This window comes from Dermacentor andersoni, chromosome 6, assembly GCF_023375885.2.
Source record: "Dermacentor andersoni chromosome 6, qqDerAnde1_hic_scaffold, whole genome shotgun sequence".
NCBI classification, from domain to species: Eukaryota; Metazoa; Arthropoda; class Arachnida; order Ixodida; family Ixodidae; genus Dermacentor; species Dermacentor andersoni.
The window spans coordinates 76,234,378-76,252,941 of record NC_092819.1 but is presented as its reverse complement, the minus strand read 5'-3'; the positions used below and the strand labels follow the sequence as shown (position 1 = coordinate 76,252,941).

The following is an 18,564-nucleotide window of genomic DNA, read 5'->3' as shown; positions in this document are numbered from 1 at the left end:
AAAACCAGCAAGTCATAATTGGCAAACAAAAGGATAAACATATTTGCGTTATGGGCGCATAAGATAAGACCTGATGGCCATGTGGTAGCCCTGAATAAGCACTCGAAAGCATATTTAGCAGATACTCTGGCGACGGTGCGGGATCTTCTTCGACGTGTCACCGCCATTCGTCTTCCTATTTTAAGACTTCTTTCTGGACTAGCAACCTTCAGCTAATGGTGAAACTGTCCTGTTTCGACTCTTGACATTCAGTGTCTCGACTCCAAATATTTAATAATAAAGGCATTCTTCCTCTTTGGTGATTGCCTCATTTAACAATGAAAGGAAAAGCCTGACCATGCAAGAAATTCTGCGCGTTCCCATTGCCCGGTAGAGCTTGTCTTTTTTCTCTTAATTACCTAATGAAAACTCCAAGAAGAAGAATTTAATGTTATCGTTATTGTTGCGTCCTCAGCCGTGAATACTGTTGTAGCGACCGTCCTTCACTATATTTTGTCTCCGCATCTGGGAAATCCAGTTACCTCGCCTGGCCTCCAGGTAGGGCTCATTGTCCCCTGCTCTTTCTTGGAAGTGAAGTGGCTGCCGGACTGGGCCGCCAGCACAGCCACTCGGCAAATCTGCTTTTATTGTGGATTAAAGCCAGTCGACTCTCCGTTATGAAACTGTTAAAACGTGTATTACTTGCCTCCGCTAAACGGAGCTCCCAACAATGTCCGCCAAATAACAAGCTTTCCATCTACACTGCACTGTTGTAGGGTGCAATTGCACAACCTTCACGAAAACACCCGTCCTGCCGTATAACAAATGCGCGTTCTCAATCTAATTACCAACTTTTCCCTGAGAAGCAGAGCGCCGTTCTTCCGGCATTCAATTGGGCTCCGAACAGCGTGCTAACTTTTACAAGGCGCCTGATTGTGCAAGCGCGCTCCACGACCATCACGCGATCACTGCGTCACCGTACCAGTCAAGCGGACAAAATAGATCTGGACAACAGTTTACCGACTTCGCTGGAGAAATTACCTATGCTATTTTATTACCTATCTCGCGATTATTATTGCGATAGCAATTATATGGACACTCCAGGCGCATTTCTGCCATCACTGTCGGCCTCGCCGTCGCCGTGAGGCTACGTATGAGGGAAAGCGTGTAAGAGTGAGCCGGTGAACGTAGTTCAATCTCGCGTGCGCGAGCGAGGGACGCGGCCCGAATGCGTGCCCTCTGCTGTCGCGCGCGAGGCGAGGCGTGTGCAGGCGAGGGTGCAGGAGCGTTCTCCTCCAGCGGCTGCTAGGGTGTCTCGATGTCCTCCTCGCCCGCCGCTCCGTACAGAGTGGAGACAACCGCGGCGTCTGTTACGGCGTTGGAAACGCGATTGCCGAACGCCGTAGTAGACTTCTTTGGCGGACGCCGTAGGGATGCGTTGCCGGCACTCGTGTGTCTTGAAAGCGAGCTGCGACGCGGCCAAAGTGCGCGCCCATACGGGCCTCATCTTCAAAGCGATCTGTGATGTTTGCATACTGCACGTAGTGCCGGTAGCTTCGTGTGCGCTGTGCTTTCGACGTTTCGTTCGCGTTGAAGCGAGAAATGCGTGAAGGTCAATTTTTAAGCTGCTGCCGCGATTTCTCGCTCCAGAATTGTGATAGCGAGTTTGCGCGCTCATCGAGCGAGATGCGTTCATGTTTACCTGTGCGCGCTTGACACCGTGCTGGTTAATTTAGTTAAAACACGTTGGCGGGCTAGTTGGTCTGAATCCATGATATAATGTGTAAGCACGACTGAACAAGGACGCAGAAAGAAGCAGACACACAAAGACAGCGTTGTCTCTGTGCGTCTGTTTCTTTCTACGTCCTCGTTGAGTCACGCTTGCGCATTCTATCATTGTTAATTTAGTTAGTAAAGGAATGTTTACAAGTTTATACGGGCGATAAACTACCATCGTTACCCTTTACAGCTGTTTACTAATTTGCTATCGCAATCGATGCTTCACTTTTCGAGCGAAACTGCGAATTTTTATAGTGTTACAATTATGGTCCGATTTAGAGGCTAAGTGGACAGTAAAGGAGTAGTCGTTCAAACATACAGTGAGTTCAACAGGATACGTCTGGACACCGAACCAACTTTCACTTCTGGCCTTTCATAGAACGAACTTTCGCCTCTGAGCATTCCGTAGAAGCATGTCCGTGATGCTGCGCGTAGTGGGTGAGCCTTACCTCCAAAGGCCTTGTTTTGCAGCAGTTCTTGGTCATTGTCTTCTCCGGCGGTTAGCTGGGCCGACGTGACGGTGTCCAGGTCGACGTGCGCGTCCTTCGCGTCTATCATTAGCTGCAGCAGGTCTTTTTGCCGAAGCTGTTCGGAGCACAAAAAAAAGGGGGGGGGGGTGAGGGGGGGGAGGTGCACGTCGAAAAACTTCAGCTGGTAAAGCACAGCTGAGGAAAGCAACAGCGATGCTCATGGAACTGAAAGTGGGCGAAAAGGTAACTTGTCACCGGTGGCAGCCGAATCCACAACCTCCGCATTAGGCGTGCGTTGCGCTACCAACCGCGCTAAGGCAATGGCTAATTCGTCAACTAACTTGGTTATTTATGTGTACTAGATTTAGCCCTAGGAGAGTTAGCCAGCGCCACTCAGAGCCAGGTTGGGCGGATGCGGAACGTCCTTTTCATTTTTGCCCGATGACGTCACGTAACACGTGATCTCAGGAGAGCAGGCACGCGGCTAATAGACTCTCGCATGCTACCTAATGACATCAAGGCAGCCAGATTCGAGACGCTCGCAATAAATAAACGAGTGAAGGGGAAACGAGGGGCTCAATTTTGTTAATCATGACCCCGTAAAGCCAACAGACAACGAAGGCACGCAAGGCAAGCGTCGGGGAAATTAACTGGGGTCGAAAGTGGAATGTAGGAAATAATGAAGAAAAGGGGAATGAAAGTGGACGAAAAAGTAAATTGGAGCCCAAGCCACAGACCACCAAATTTTTTTTTATTTAAATATGCAATTCGAATTACCGCGTGAGTAATGTCCACCTCTCTGAGAAATCCGGTTCAATGATTTGAATGGGCTATCTGCCACAGTGGTATTTTTAAATCATTGTTTCAGCGTGAGGGATGGTGGGGCTACATACAAATTGCATCATGCGTGTCATCCATTATTTATAGGCGCACACGCTGCAATTACTGTTGATGCTAAATGTAAGTATATAGGCCCCGCTCTCAGCTGTAGGAAACGGGCAGCGCTAAGCAATGCTGGTCGCAGAAAACTGCACCTTATTCAACGGATTCACGTGTACCCTATAGTTAATGAATAATTAGTATAGCTTATTACACTTACATATTTTACATAGCAGTGATGCATAAAATTCTTTATTCACTATGACAACTAATTCTACAGTTATACGTTTACGAGGAACTAATAAACACATATCTTACTAAGTGAACAAAAGAGTAATACCACGACGAAGTGCTGTTGCTTCAAAAAGTATCAATCAACTTCCTTGATGCCTGATTATGCCTGCGGAAGCAAAATACCAATGAACTAAGTGAAGTGAACCTAATCAGAACACCGGTGTATTTTAGGTACGCATTGAATTCCTCCTCTATTTCACATATGCACACAAGATACTTTTCACTGGCACATACTTCAGCTATCTTCAGGAAGTTTTAAAGAAAAATTTATGGCATGCGGGAAATCTAGGCTTTCTTATGATGCTGGCGTAATCGTGATCGCGTCATGTTTCCGAAGAAACATGACGCGATCGCTCCCGGAGAACCGGAAGTCGACGACACGACGTGTCATCATGACGTAGAGCTAGTGAAGGCGGAGCTTAGACCCGATCACTTGGTGAACGAGTTGAGGAGAAAAAGCATGACTATGGAGCAGGATAACTTGTAATCGTCCGTAGCTCTCTTAATATGAGATGCTTCACACAAATTGTCGTGCAAATGATGAGCTTTAGCTGTACCCTACGCGTCTACAAAATTTGTCCAAGCCGCTTCAGGGACCCTTTAATCGTGATGCGTGGGCGCGATTCACAGCAGCCGCCGGCGACAGGCATCTGCTTATGCAGCGTTTTGTTTCCATATAGGCGACGCGCGCTACTCTGGCGCCATCTCGTAGCGATCGTCGCCTCAGACCCCGTCGTGAGCGTAACTACGCTTTTCTTCTCACTCTTTCGCCATACCCTCCTCCTCCGCTTTCCTCCTCGCGCTCTCTTCGCAGTCGCCGTCTTTCATCCACGCTACATTCACTCTTTCATCCGCTTGCTGTGCTCGTTCGCTCGGTTACGAGGACGCCGAGAGACAACGCCGACGCTCCACAGAAGCGGGCGAATAAGAGCTTCTCTCTAAATAAACATCACTTTCGCGTGCTGCTTCCGCTGTTCTGAGAAGGCACTCCCAATCGGCACGTCTGTTTCCTTCGGCGTGACGCCGAAGAAAACAGACGTGCTGTTAGGAGGCGCTGGCCGACCTGAAGGTTAGGGGACGCAAGCCACACCCTATAGCGTTGGAGGACGCAAACTCCACTGTGGGCCCTTCGCGCTCTTCTGTGCTCGCTTTGGGTTGTCTTGTACGCCCAGCGGTCATAGGACTAGCTATAGTTCCCGACAAAATTTTTACTTCCCTCTGGCTCCAACACTTCATACCGAGGAGTCCTTTTGTCGCTGCGTGACGATGCGCTTGCACTTCTCTTGCACGTCGATGAAAGGGTGGACACCACCGTTCTGGTATCGGAGCCAATGAGAATTGATGAACCTGAGAGGCGATTCCCAGGCTGGAAAGGCATCTGCAATCAATAATAAAAAAAAAGAAAGTGGAGGTGGCACAATGCACGGGAATAACCAGCACTAGGATGGGCTATGAGAATGAGAATAGACGGATTTCACGGCGAGTTTTACTACGCTATCGCTGCCGCAAAGGATGCCGCTTGTGGTAGTCCTTGGCTTGCTGAGAAGCAGCAATGCTATGAAGCACTGTTTTTAATGCGAAGAACTTATAGGCTAGCTGCCAGATATTCTTTCTTGTCATCCAGACTCCAGGTAGGCTTAATCGAACAGTCCGCGCCTTAAGGACTCCACGTCTTGAGAAATGGTTGGATTCAATTCGTAAATTTCAATATGTGCCTCTAAGTAAGCAGTTAGAAGAATATTGGATAAAATTAGTAATTGACGTGTTCTTTGATGAATTCCAATATGTGCCCTTAAGTAATAAATTAAGGGGGTATTGGATAAAATTTCCTAATTATGCTAATAAGTTAATTACGTAGTTCAATTTTTTTAGCAAGTAGTATCCAAGTCTTCGAGAAATTCAGCTTGAAGGTTAGAATTGTAGCATCGGCCACAGGCGATTTTTAAAAATTCCTTGAATAATTAAACCATCGGGTATGACTGGAACGGCAGCACTTCTCATGAGGAAATACATGATCTCCTCTAGGACCCAGTTAACCTGTGACTGAGACTAGCTTCAAAGGCCAAGTAACGTCAAGTCGACTTCAGCGGAAAGAGTTCAACGTCCAGCGGACGCGCTTGGCGCCGAACTCACTAAGAATGACGGCGATGAAGGAGAAGGCGCAGCCGAACAGCATTCGGCAGAACAGCAGAAAGCCGTGACGCGGGTGATCCTGCAGGTTGTAATCGATGCCCAAAGCGCTCTTGCAGATCACGTCCAGGGCCAGGGCAGCGTACATCTCGCCCGCTTCGAACTCCTCTCCCGTCTCTGCTTTTTGGCCGATCTTGCAGACCAGCTTCTCCACGGCGGAAATGATGCCCGGAGACATCTGCAAGGCCGAACGGTAAACGTTCGCGAAAAGGCGGCCGGTATTTTTCACAATAACTGACCAGACAGTGACGAGACGAAATGCAGTGAGGTCAGCTAGATGCACTTGAGGTTTCTTACCTTTCACGAGCGGATAGGATATAAAGGGTTGATAAGTGAGAAAAATGATGGATAAGGGAGCACTAGTTACGCGCGCATGTGAACATGCGCGGCAAGTCCGAAACCGGTCGCGTAGACCTGTCGATTTGTGCTACTGATCTTGTTTCTATTTGTGTCAGCTGCGCTCACGGCCATGATCCAAGGATTTTCGTTTCCGAAAAGTGTCTCGAGTTCCGAGGGTTCATTTACGTCCAGAAATAATGTGGCACTGAGTGAAAAGCCACTAAAAGTGTTAAATATGGTTTCTTGGTTTGCACAAGGGCGCAACTGACCAATGACAACAACCACGCCATTCTCAATACATATTGTGGCTGTGTTGACCAAAGCATTTACTTCGCCTTCATTATTAGCTGATCACTGGCTGAATCCGTCTTCAATGTACTTGACGTTGTTCAACTTCTGATTGCTACAGTATCTCACCAAGATGCATAAATTTATCACGGTGAGGCTCGATGCCTTGTTGCAAGTACCAAACGTCTTTGTCGCATAGGTGCACGTCTGTGGGTCGCCTGTACTCTTTTTTTTTTTCTTCCGAGAAGCGGGCATTCCGAAGTCAGCTTCCGTACCAACATGCGGGACAGCGAGTTTTTCAGGGCACCTAAATTTAATGTCCGAGTTTATTCCACTGACGTCAATGAAATCTACCCCCTGCATCTTAATAAATTACCCAAAAGCACGCAAGTCGGTGGGTCTCTGCCGCTGTTGCACGCACCATTTTGAGCTTGCTTGTCGTGAATGACGGGGTGAGCACGCTGCGCACTTCCTTCCAACGAGTTGAGGTGAGCTGCAGGAGGCCTTTGTTTTGAGGGCTGGGAGGCCTCTTGGCCTGGAACAGGAGCTGAGAGAGAGAGAAATGAGCGGCTCGCAAAGAAAACATCGCACAAGTAAGAATGTTACGGATGTGCTAACATACAGCGTTTCACTTGTGAAAGAATCAGCCTACATGAGGGGGGGGGGGGGGAAGGCTATCTTGATTGGAACAGCTAGGAAAGCCAGCCACAATATCAAACCTAAGATAAAGGTAGCGCGTGTATTGAACTGCTAGCAATCTTGAGGTCGAATGTTTTTCGTTATAGCCGCACGTATCTTGCAAACTGTTTCTTTTTTTTTTTTTTTTTACAGCGCAAGCTGTATATGAATAACCTTCCGTAGTTTTTTCGGCGTCCGGCAAAAGAAATGGACTTAGCGATTTCTAACAAACCCATACGGGTGCAGAGCGGCGGCGCAGATGTCGAAATGTGGAACACATTAGAACGCTCGCCGTGAACAAGAGCGTTACGTCAAGGTTATGGCAGTACATAAGCAGGAGAGGTATCTGCGCTAAAAACAGCTGCGTTATCGATGGGGCGGACACATATAGTTCGCACAGCCGAAGAACAACACGCTTCCGAGGAGCACCGGAGGGAACAGCAACGAGAATGTCAACGGCGCCGGAGGGAAACGACCACCGACGAAGCACGTTCCCGCGCTGCTGAACGAAAACGACAATCACGAGCACGGGCAACCATTCCACCCTGTGAAGAAGGAATGGCAGCGAAAGCATCTTGCTTTTCGTTTGAGAGCTTTGACTGTCGCCAGCTTTCGCTGCCATTCGATCTTCACAGAATGGAATGGTTGTCATTTCTTTTTAGGTTGGTTTTTACTGTCGCATTTTTGAATATTTCAATTTATAACGTGGACTACAATAATGGGGAATGTTGAAAGGCGCTTCAATATTGCTGGCGACTACCAAATAAACGCTGCCTCAATAGAAGAGAAAAACAATATTGGTAGTAACTAACTGTTAGTTAGTTACTTCTACTATAGTGTGCAACAAATCCCCACTACTACCGGTTGAAAGCCTATGTAGCCCAGGTTTAAAGGGTTATAGTAACTAAATAGCTGAGGGTCGTCACAAATGCGACGGTTTGACATCATTAGATCAGCTCATGGACTTTCTCTGTTTTCTCGCCAACATGGACTAATGGGTCGTCTACGGTCTGATAGAGTAAGGGGCTGGTATGATGACGAAACCCCGTTCGTAGACTATCGGTGGGACAAGTTGTGTCCCAGCTATGTGGCATTGCGTATTTGCCCCTCATCAGTTGACCAATTTAATGCGAACGTGTTTTACTGGGTAAATGTCCCCGATTATATGTCGATCTTTCGAAAAATCACTGTAACCTCACTTAACTGCGTAGCCGAAACTAGTTATGTGCCACAATTCAATGAACGTCTATGATGTGCATCGATGTCACAGAAAAAATGGCTGCGTTCTTGTGCTTCCCTTCAGCAATGCTGGCTCCCCCAAACTTGCATCACTGCGTAGGTGAAAGCAGGCTAGTGCCAGAATTGAATGAACGTCCTTTATGAGAAAATCAGTCCCTGCATAGGTGCCACTGGGCATGTGCTTCTCTTCAACCAACCTAGTTCTTTTCAATTATCATAACTGGGCTTGCGAAACTAGGCGTGTGCAACGCTTCAATTAACTTCGGTGACAAGAATTGGGTTCACTGAACATGGGCCACGAGGTATGTGCACCTCTTTAATAAACCTTGTTGACACCAACTTGTATCGCTAGGTATGAGCCACGTTTCAATGCAGTGCATTCAAGAAACACGCGACTGTACTCACTTGATCCAACACTAAGTCTTCGAGCGCCATCACAGCTTCGCCGTAGAGACGCCACGCTTTTATATCGACTTTGGTTGGGCGTTGCCTTTACTAAAGCCTATGCATTCCGCATAGGGATGACCGACAGCCCAACCTGTGACCACTGCGGCCATGAAGAATCAATTGGCCATATTTTGTGTGCCTGCCCGCAGTACAGTACACAGAGGGCATGCCTTCGCCACGAACTTGACCAACTGGACGACCAAGCGCTATCCGAAAAAAGAATTCTACAACATCGAAAGGACCTACCGTCACAGAAGAAGGCCGTGCAAGTGCTATTGCGCTTCTTGCGATCTACCGGCCTGTGTGAACGACTTTAACTGGAACGCCTTTTGTGTGTGTGTGCCTCCATGTGTGAGTGTTCTTTTTTTCCTTTTTTTGCGTTTTCCTCCCTGTCATCTTTCTAACCCCTATCCCCCATACCCAGTGTAGGGTAGCAAACCGGAGACTCATATCTGGTTAACCTCCCTGCCTTTCCTCTTCATTCTCTCTCTCTCTTCAATGCAGTGAAATTGGAAAGAAATCAGTCGAGTAGTCTATTATAGGAAACAGAAAAGCGGTCAGGAAAGCCTCGGTATTTCAGAATTCCGTGTGCCCTCACGGGTACGCAAGATCATTGATAGTCACAATGGTTGTAGGGTGTGGAAAAAAAAAAAAAACTACCTTTTGCTTTTTTGTAACTAAAGGTCGAGAAAAGAAATTTGTTGGAAAACATGGGTGAGAGTAACGATAATTTTATAGCCAATAGTCGTTTTACGGCCCACGGACAACGTAGGGGAGGTCTACGGAGAATTTTGCCCAACTGGGGATCTTTAACGTGCGCTACGATGCACACGGGCGTCTTCGCAGTTTGCCTCCATTCAAACTGCAATTTCCGGAGCCGGGGATTAGCCCGCAATTTCGAGCTGAGTATACTAGCGCCTTAAGGTACTCAGCTACCCCGAAGGGTGATAGAGTAAGGTTATACAGGCATATGAATGTGATGAGTCCAGGTATGTGTGCAACGATTCCCTAATACTGCCGGTTGAAAGCGCATGTGGCCCAGGTTTAAAGGGTTAGTAAGTAAATACCTGAGGGTCATCACAAAGCGACGGTTTGACATCATTAGGGCAGCTCATGGATTTTGTCTGTTTTCTCGCCAACATGGGCTAGTAGGTCGTCTACGGTCTAATAAATTAAGGGGCTGGTGTGATGACAAAACCACGTTCGTAGCCTATCGGCGGGACAAGTTGTGCACCAGGTATGTGGCATTGCGTATGGGCCTCTCATAAGTTGACCAATTTAACGCGAACGTGTTTTACTTGGTATATGTCACTGATTATATGTCGATCTTTCACGAAATCAATGTAACCTCACTTCTTTAACGGTGTAGCTGCAACTAGGTATGTGCCACTATTCAATGAACGTCTATGAAGCGAAACAACATCACTGAAGCCCCCTGCGTCTTCTCCGGACCGAATAAAGTTCTTGCACTCGCTCACTCACTGAAAAAGTGTCATGCTGTAATACTATTAGTGACAAACATAGTGAATGCTTTGTCGCATTGATGCGGCCACCGGATAAGGCAAACCATTAAGTCCGCCTAAATAGAGAAAGCGTGATTGAGGGCAGTGCTGGAGCCGGCGCGAACCTGCGGGCGTCAGGATAACTTGTCGCTCTTCATTCTTCCATTTCAAAGCAGAAAGAAAGCCTACGCAATAAGCTTAATTAGGTGTTTTCGATTACGGTTTAATTGTCAATTTTTCATATACACATGTTTTAAAAACATTATTATTTGAAAGGTTCGCTAGTTAGTGTTAGGTGAGCTATAAACAGATTCATAAACTGACATCCAGAGTTGCACCAGGTGACTCTTAACAACTTCTCATCATCTTTCTTCCTTTAGATTGCACCGGCAATTCATAAGATCCTTTATGACGTTAGCTAATACGCACTGCATATAAGTACCTAGAATGGAAGCAGAAATTACGAATATACTGCCCCACACGTATATATTATTTCTTTCTTTAGCATTATATAGGCCTGATTTATTAACTGTTCGAGATAGGTGGACCTATTTCAGTAGTTCTGCCGCTTGTGTCCGTTTAGTAAACAACAAAAAGCAAGCAGCACGTGTCACCACAATTGGTCATTCAAGCACGGTAAAATTTCCGCGGAGCTAATTACTCACAGCTCGGTCCGTGAAATCTTGGAAATCCTTAACCTGAATGCTCCTCAGCAAATCCAGGTCTGCTACAAGCACCACGGGTCTGTAGCCGTTGAAGTACCTGAAACCGGCGACACGAGGACAGTATTTCTACGGCTCTACCCAACAAGGACGAAGATAGTCACAGCCCGCGTAGAGCACTTGAACGGGCAGAATTTTGGGGGCGCTGCGTAGAAGAGCAGCTTATTTTGCGCCCCGGAAGGACAATACAAAGCGGTGAGCCAAATGCTACTCATTAGGCAGCTCGGCAATGCTGCCAACCCTCTAACAAAGGCAGCAGTAGAATTGGCACTTACAATACCACAAGAAAAGCATACAAAAATTTTCTGAACCCATTCCTGACGCACAAATTGATGCAACATGTGCTGCAAATGAATTTCCCTGATCTGCGTTTTGAGTAATTTAGTGACTCAGACACTTAGCGATGCCGGAATCCTGCTCTTCTGCATTTTTTTCCCTCCGTGTACAGTTCCTCTGCGCGTTTCTAATATTTTACATGTTGTGTGTAAATTCTCGCTACAAAGGCGTAGCTATACCCTTTGCTCGTTTAAATAGTAGCAGTATTACTACTTGCTGATGGGCTGCTTGGTTCATACATTTACGGGGGTGCAGAAAGCCGCGACAACTAAATCAAGAAAGAAATTATCAGGACACGAATGGTTGCCACTCGCAACTAATGGCGTACGAGTACTTAAGGAGTCATTTCTGAGCGGTCTGGCAGGGCTACGAAAGTTATAAAAACAGCGTTAAAGCTTTATCACGAATATAGGCCCGTGTAATAGGGATCATAAAGCATCACCATCGCAACTGGAACCCGCTTGTGCTCGCGGAAAAGCTTGGTTGTGGTCTTACCCGACCTTTGTTTATATATAGTGTTTAAGTATCATTGTTTATTTTGGCAGGTCTAAAATGTACAAACACACAGAAAAAAATGATTGCGTACGCATGCATACATGACACAGTCACATGTATGTATACCCATTTACATCTCTGCCGAGGTATACGCGAGTGAAAAGACTTCACTGGAACAACATGAACTCGGATCCTGCCGCATTCAGTGCATTGTAATATTAGCTCAATAGCGGTAAAAGCATCATGTTTCTAGCATGGATATAGTTTTCTAAAATTGTATGCAACATTGTAATAAAATGCACTCCGGATACATATGAGGTTACAAAAAAGATAATTGTAGAATATACGCGCAGAGCTAATATATATCAAAATGTAATGAGAGCAGTGTTCGTGGAAAACTATAAATTTATTATCAAATATTAGGCTCAGACAATATTTGCTGGAATGCTCTAAAACGGCCGGCTGAATATTCTGCATGTTTATCCGGGGATAATCATTCACTTTTCAAGTATGAAGCCAAGGTGCTTGAACGACAATGCGAACCAAAATAAGACCGGTTAAAACGGGAAATCAAGTCGCCCCAATACTCTGCTTATGCTAGAAGAGACTCCAATAAATTGTGTTCACCGCTTCACAGAGCCACCGACGCATCACTGAAGCAAACGTCCCGTTCCCTTTTTTATGTAGTAGGGTTCTACTAACCCACATGTCAAGGGATATCTGCGTTTTCCGGACCTCGAATGTAAAGACAAACTTTGCTCGGAACTTGAAGTGCATCAGAAAATGTTCAACAACCATCCTTGCAAGCAGTCCTCACATTCTTGTCCTCTCTGTCATGGCCGCAATGGCCACTCCGGCCAATAAGAACCCTGCCTAGAGTTAGCGGAACTTCATGGTTCGAGCCCACCAGGCTGGAAACCTACGGCCTAATGGTACAAACAGCACTAATTTCTTATCTCCGTCAATGAAATCTACTATTATAGAAGATAGAAATGAATGAGAGCGATGGCAGTCGCAAAGCCGTAACCACAAATTGATGGTGGTGGCTACACGACTAAGGCTTTCCGTGGCTGGGTTTTAACCCGATGGTTTCTATTCCGCACGCATGCAGGCGTGTTCAGATGGGAAACTAGTGCAAAAGTAGAGTCATAAACTCGAAAGATTCAGACATGAAGTTAAGAAGCCGGATTGGTAATAGAAGTTCTAAGGTATATGGCTAGGTAATTGTACATGTTGAAGGGAAACGCTGCGGTTATTTAGAACTTGGGTGCTCGCTTTTTTTTATCTGTTCATTTTGTGCTTTCCCACTTGCCTAGTTTCGACATGGTGGTATCAAAAAAATTTATATGCTTACTGACTGAGTACGATACACAATTGTCAGTTCGCACTTGTCCAGGTGTTGTGTGTGTCTTTTCCGTGATTTGTGCTTGTGGCTCAGCAGCGCGTTTCAAATAAAACAAGGTGGAAATAGTTCGTCCTGAATATTATTATTATTAGTCGTTGTATTTGTAGTAGTAGTCAGGGCTAGGCAAATATATTTTGCACTTGTATCATGATACGATACAAGACACTCCGGCAACAAGTACTTGAGATACACGTACAACATACTACCGCAATTATTCCAGGCGATACGGTAATTTCTATTTGTGCTTTAAGATGCTTCGATACCTTCGCAAATTTCTTATCATACATGTGTATAATTTAGCAGCGAACGCGTACGCACAAAAATGTTTGCTTCGAAATTTCTTAACTCTGACCAACATTCTTTTAAATGAATGAAGTACCTGTTAGTTTATGAAAACTTGCGTCTTTCTTGCTCAAAGTATAATATTTTCACTTCGAAACAATGTGTGACAGCCACTAACTAGACGCGAAGCAACCTCATTTTTGCATTCTTCAGACTACGTAACAAAGCACCACGCAAAATAAGCTTCCATAATGACGCTATAGCGGCATCAGAATTTGTGCGAAAGACGCCCCACGCACTGGCGTACGCAACACAGTATGGTGGCTACGAGCCCGTGTCATCACACCGACGCAACGAAGGTCGGCTACGCGCATACGTTCACGCGCTTGTTTTCGTCGAGATGGCGCGATCGCCACCACGTGACTCTGCTCCACCAATAAGGACGCGCAGATTTCATTGAATCCCTCACTGGGGGGCTCTGGCAGAAAGATAAAAGAATGTCGCTGCCTTTAGTTAGATTTATTCAGGTGGCTTAGTGGCAGCAGTATAAGCTGGAGAAGCGGAGTTCAGCCAACGTTTATAATTTCGCATGGTGATGTTCCGATAGCTGCATCTTGTACCTTAAAGTACACGACACATTCTTTGATGTATCGGAAATACAGATACAGATACACGCCTTGCCAGGCGCATCATGATACAAATACTAGGTACTCAAAGAATATCTATGATAGTTTATAAGATGCATGTATCTTCGATCCTGCCCAGAAGTGGTAGTAGTAGTAGCAGTATTGACAACCTCTTTCATCAATGTACGTTGGTATCGATATGTTAATATAAGTACTACCATTTAGCATTCCATCTATCTCTACGTTATTTTACAAAGTTGTGGCGACTGCTCTTCCCTGCCTTTTTTTTTTCACCATGACTCCCTAACGACTATTGCTGATTTCAACCACTGACTGCAGTGGTTCCCATCACTCCCGGTAACACTATCATCGCGTGTCGAACTCAGCAAGTTCGGAAGGCGGACTCTCCCTTATGTTCTGGCTGCATATATCTTTGTACTCGAGTACACTATACTATAGCGTCTTCTACTGTATAGTATATAGTATAGTGTACTATACTATAGTACACTATACTGCAGCGTCTTCGTAACTGCAGTGCTTATTTGGGGCATTAAACCCCACGAATGAGTCAGTTTTACTGTCAATCAATCAAATCGCCTGTTCGCAGGCGCCCCAAATGTGGTTTCTCTTGCAAATAGGTTTTTCTACCCTCCTTTCTACGCTGGCGCTCGTGCAAAACCAGCTATATCAGAAAAGAAATTACGGACTCTTACGACCACAATGTTCCGGTGTTACTTTTGCCCCTTCCGTGATACAGGCCATCTTCCTGTTTCTGTCCTGGTTACCCTGGGTTTCATTTCAACACTGACAGCATCCGTCGCAAAAGTGCGGCTTTGAAGATATTTATTTTTTTTATTTTTTTTTACAGAAAACCGTTTCATCATATACATGACCAAAATTGCAAAGAGAAAAATCCACCAGAGTAGAAATACACACCCGACAACGTCGCCGTATTTGTCGATCCATTCGCGGTAAGCCTTGGTCGGCGACTGCATCAAGAAATAGCCAGAGATAAGGAGCGGGAAACAAAAGAGTTAACGCCAACACAATCTTTGAAAGAGCTAGTTTTGGGCAGAGCTGAATATCAAGTTCGCACTTCGATCACTTCGATGTTTCTCCTTTACACACACGCACTCAGACACATGCATATATATATATATATATATATATATATATATATATATATATATATATATATATATATATATATATATATATACATACATACATATAGCCAGCAAAGCTGCTCAACGGGGAAAAAAGATTATAGGAACACGGTGCGAGGAACGATCATCACATCTACGGTGTTCGGTTTTTCTGGAGACCAATCGCCTTAGGTCTTATATTTGCATACTTCCAACGTGTTCTTGAATTTTAATAACGCGAGAGCATTACTTGGCTCATTGTGCGAACCCGCCGTCATCAGACAGGAGTGGCAGAAAAGCAGTACGCAAGTTACATCATCTTCAACAAGGGGTGCGTAGCGGTCTCGAAACGTCATTTGATGTTTTATTTCCTTTTGAACCTTAGGTCAGTGCCGGTTTATTTGACAATGAAGTAATTGGTGTTGCAACATTCCACACAAAAACGGATGGTCACTGCTTCGAAAGAAACACAGGCGAGAAACAAATAATTTCGCTGACGAAGAGGTGGACTAATCCTAGGCCACCGCGTTCAAGGGGGAGGAACAGATTATCGCACCACATCGATTCACAACTCGAGCTCCAAATAAATGTTGCGAATACGCGATGCAATGCCTGAATGCGAAGTCGTGAGCAGTGCAGTACTTGCAGCACGTGCATAAGACGGGAAGCTAACAACACCTAGCACACTTCAGCACGACTGAACATTGACAAATTCCGCTCTCGCCACTTTACGTTGAATTTTCCCAACTTCTCCCGAGCATTGAGTGTTGCCCTAGTGCAAACTGAAAACCAGAACATTTTTCAAAGTTAGCGCTAACACCTGAAGCGGCACAAAAATTCCTAATCCCAAGAGCAGTCTTTTGACTCTTTTTATCAGTACAAAAAAGGACACGTCGTCTACATATGCAAGAAGCCGAATCTCATTAGACAGCAAGTTAAACCCTTGGATATATTGCTCTTTCAGGACGCTCATACAAAGTGGCTCTAAATACAAGCAGAACAGAAGCAGCGACAAAGGGCATCCTTGTCTCACTGACGATAAAAGCCTAATCGGATCGTATAGAGATGTATTCACTGTCAGTCTCGTTGAGCCATTAGCACAACATATTCTGACGCCTCTAAGGAGCAGGGATCCGATATTTATATGCTCTAGTACAGTAAACAAGAACGAGTGATGCACTCTCCCGCTACGGTTGCATTGCAACAACGTTGTAACAGTGATGAAAATATTCGCGGCTGCGCACGAAGGTGGGCTACGGACCACAGTGGGGCTCTACCTGGCGCGCTATTCACTAGACGGCGCACGGTGGGAGTGGCGCAATTGTCGGCGCTACGGAGTCTTCAACGTCCGATTTCGTCTCCACCACCAGGCGAGACGGCAAAGCGTGGCCGGAGGCGCCAGTTCAGTGCCGACGAAGTACGAGATGATCGCAACGCAGCGGAACGTTCGAAGCGAGTACAGCTGCAGCGAAGCGAGTACTGCTGCAGCGAAGCCAGTACTGCTGCAGCGAAGCGAGTACAGCTGCAGCGAAGCGAGTAATGCTGCAGCGAAGCGAGTACTGCTGCAGCGAAGCGAGTATATTGCTGGATCGAAGCGAGTACTGCTGCAGCGAAGCCTGTACTACTGCAGCGAAGCCAGTACTGCTGCAGCGAAGCGAGTAAAGCTGTAGCGAGTACTGCTGCAGCGAAGCCAGTATACCGCTGCAGCGAAGCGAGTACTGCTGCAGCGTAGCCAGTACTACTGCAGCGAAGCCAGTACTGCTGCAGCGAAGCCAATGCTACTGCATCGAGGCGAGTACAGCTGTAGCAAAGCGAGTACTGCTGCAGTGAAGCCAGTATACTGCTGCAGCGAAGCGAGTACTGCTGCAGCGAAGCGAGTACTACTGCAGCGAAGCGACTACTGCTCAGCGAAGCCAGTATACTGCTGCAGCGAAGCGAGTGCTGCTGCAGCGAAGCGAGTACTGCTGCAGCGAAGCCAGTATACTGCTGTAGCGAAGCGAGTACAGCTGCAGCGAAGCGAGTACAGCTGCAGTGGAGCGAGTACAGCTACAGTGTAGCGAGTACTGCTGCAGCGAAGCAAGTGCTGCTCTAGCGAAGCGAGTGCTGCTGCAGCGAAGCGAGTACTGCTGCAGCGAAGCGAGTACAGTTGCAGCGAAGCCAGTACTGCTGCAGCGAAGCCAGTACTGCTGCAGCGACGCAAGTACAGCTGCAGCAAAGCGAGTACAGCTGCAGCAAAGCGAGTACAGCTGTAACAAAGCGAGTACTGCTGCAGCGAAGCCAGTATACTGCTGGAGCGAAGCGAGTACTGCTGCAGCGAAGCCAGTACTGCTGCAGCGAAGCCAGTACTACTGCAGCGAAGCGACTACTGCTGCAGCGAAGCGAGTGCTGCTGCAGCGAAGCCAGTATACTGCTGCAGCGAAGCGAGTGCTGCTGCAGCGAAGCCAGTAATGCTGCAGCGAAGCCAGTATACTGCTGCAGCGAAGCCCGTATACTGCTGCAGCGAAGCCAGTACTGCTGCTGCGAAGCCAGTACTGCTGCAGCGAAGCCAGGTTGCTGCAGAGAAGCGAGTACAGCTGTAGCAAAGCGAGTACTGCTGCAGCGAAGCCCGTATACTGCTGCAGCGAAGCCAGTACTGCTGCAGCGAAGCCAGTACTACTGCAGCGAAGCGAGTACTGCTGCAGCGAAGCCAGTATACTGCTGTAGCGAAGCGAGTGCTGCTGCAGCGAAGCCAGTACTGCTGCAGCGAAGCTAGTACCGCTGCAGCGAAGCCAGTACTGCTGCAGCGAAGCGAGTACTGCTGTAGCGAAGCCAGTACTGCTGCAGCGAAGCGAAAATAGCTGCAGCGAAGCGAGTATTGCTGCAGCGAAGCGAGTACAGCTGCAGCGAAACGACGTTCACCTCTGCTGAGGTCCCGACAACGGGAAATTTCGCAGAGCGAGCGGTGTGCGGAGCGCGCACAAGGCGAACTGCAGCGGCTGCAGCAAGGCAATGTGAAAAAAAATGAGTCTTCGAGAAAGCACACTCAACGCAATGTGCGTTGAAGCACTACTTTAACGATAACTCCGCGAATATAGCTCAGCTGAGAGATCGCAGTATATGGTCGGTTTGTTGCCTTGCGTTGTTGCGACCTCGCAAGCAGCAACGTTACTACTCGGAAACATCACGCAGTGGCACCAAACCCGGCGACATTTCGCCGCAACGCTCAACTCAGCCACAAGTAATGCTGTCGCATTTACGCGCGGTAAGAATTGCTGAGGTGCCCCCATAGATTTTTTTTATTTTGGTTCTGCTACCCAAAACTTCAACATTGTAATAAGAGTGTTGTGAGTTCGGCTCTCACCAGCGGCAAGTACTTTTTCGTCCACTTTAACTTATAATTTTTACATTTGAATTCAAAACTACAAATAATTTACTCCTTATGCTTTCCTTGGCTTCATCATCAGTAGCCTTCGCAGGGTAGCGACCAACG

General features: G+C 46.7%; 1 protein-coding gene across 1 annotated transcript in view; it reads right to left on the bottom strand.

Annotated features, from left to right (window-relative positions):
• LOC126522406 (cytochrome P450 3A6-like) overlaps window positions 1–18,564 on the bottom strand; it is a 34,440-nt gene that overhangs the window by 13,820 nt on the left and 2,056 nt on the right. Inside the window, exons 3-8 of the mRNA XM_050171157.2 lie at window positions 14,887–14,939; window positions 10,750–10,846; window positions 6,640–6,765; window positions 5,535–5,769; window positions 4,640–4,779; window positions 2,208–2,343 (exon numbers count right to left, since the gene is read on the bottom strand). Of these exons, the coding sequence (XP_050027114.1) occupies window positions 2,208–2,343; window positions 4,640–4,779; window positions 5,535–5,769; window positions 6,640–6,765; window positions 10,750–10,846; window positions 14,887–14,939 (787 nt within the window). The remainder of the gene's footprint in view (window positions 1–2,207; window positions 2,344–4,639; window positions 4,780–5,534; window positions 5,770–6,639; window positions 6,766–10,749; window positions 10,847–14,886; window positions 14,940–18,564) is intronic.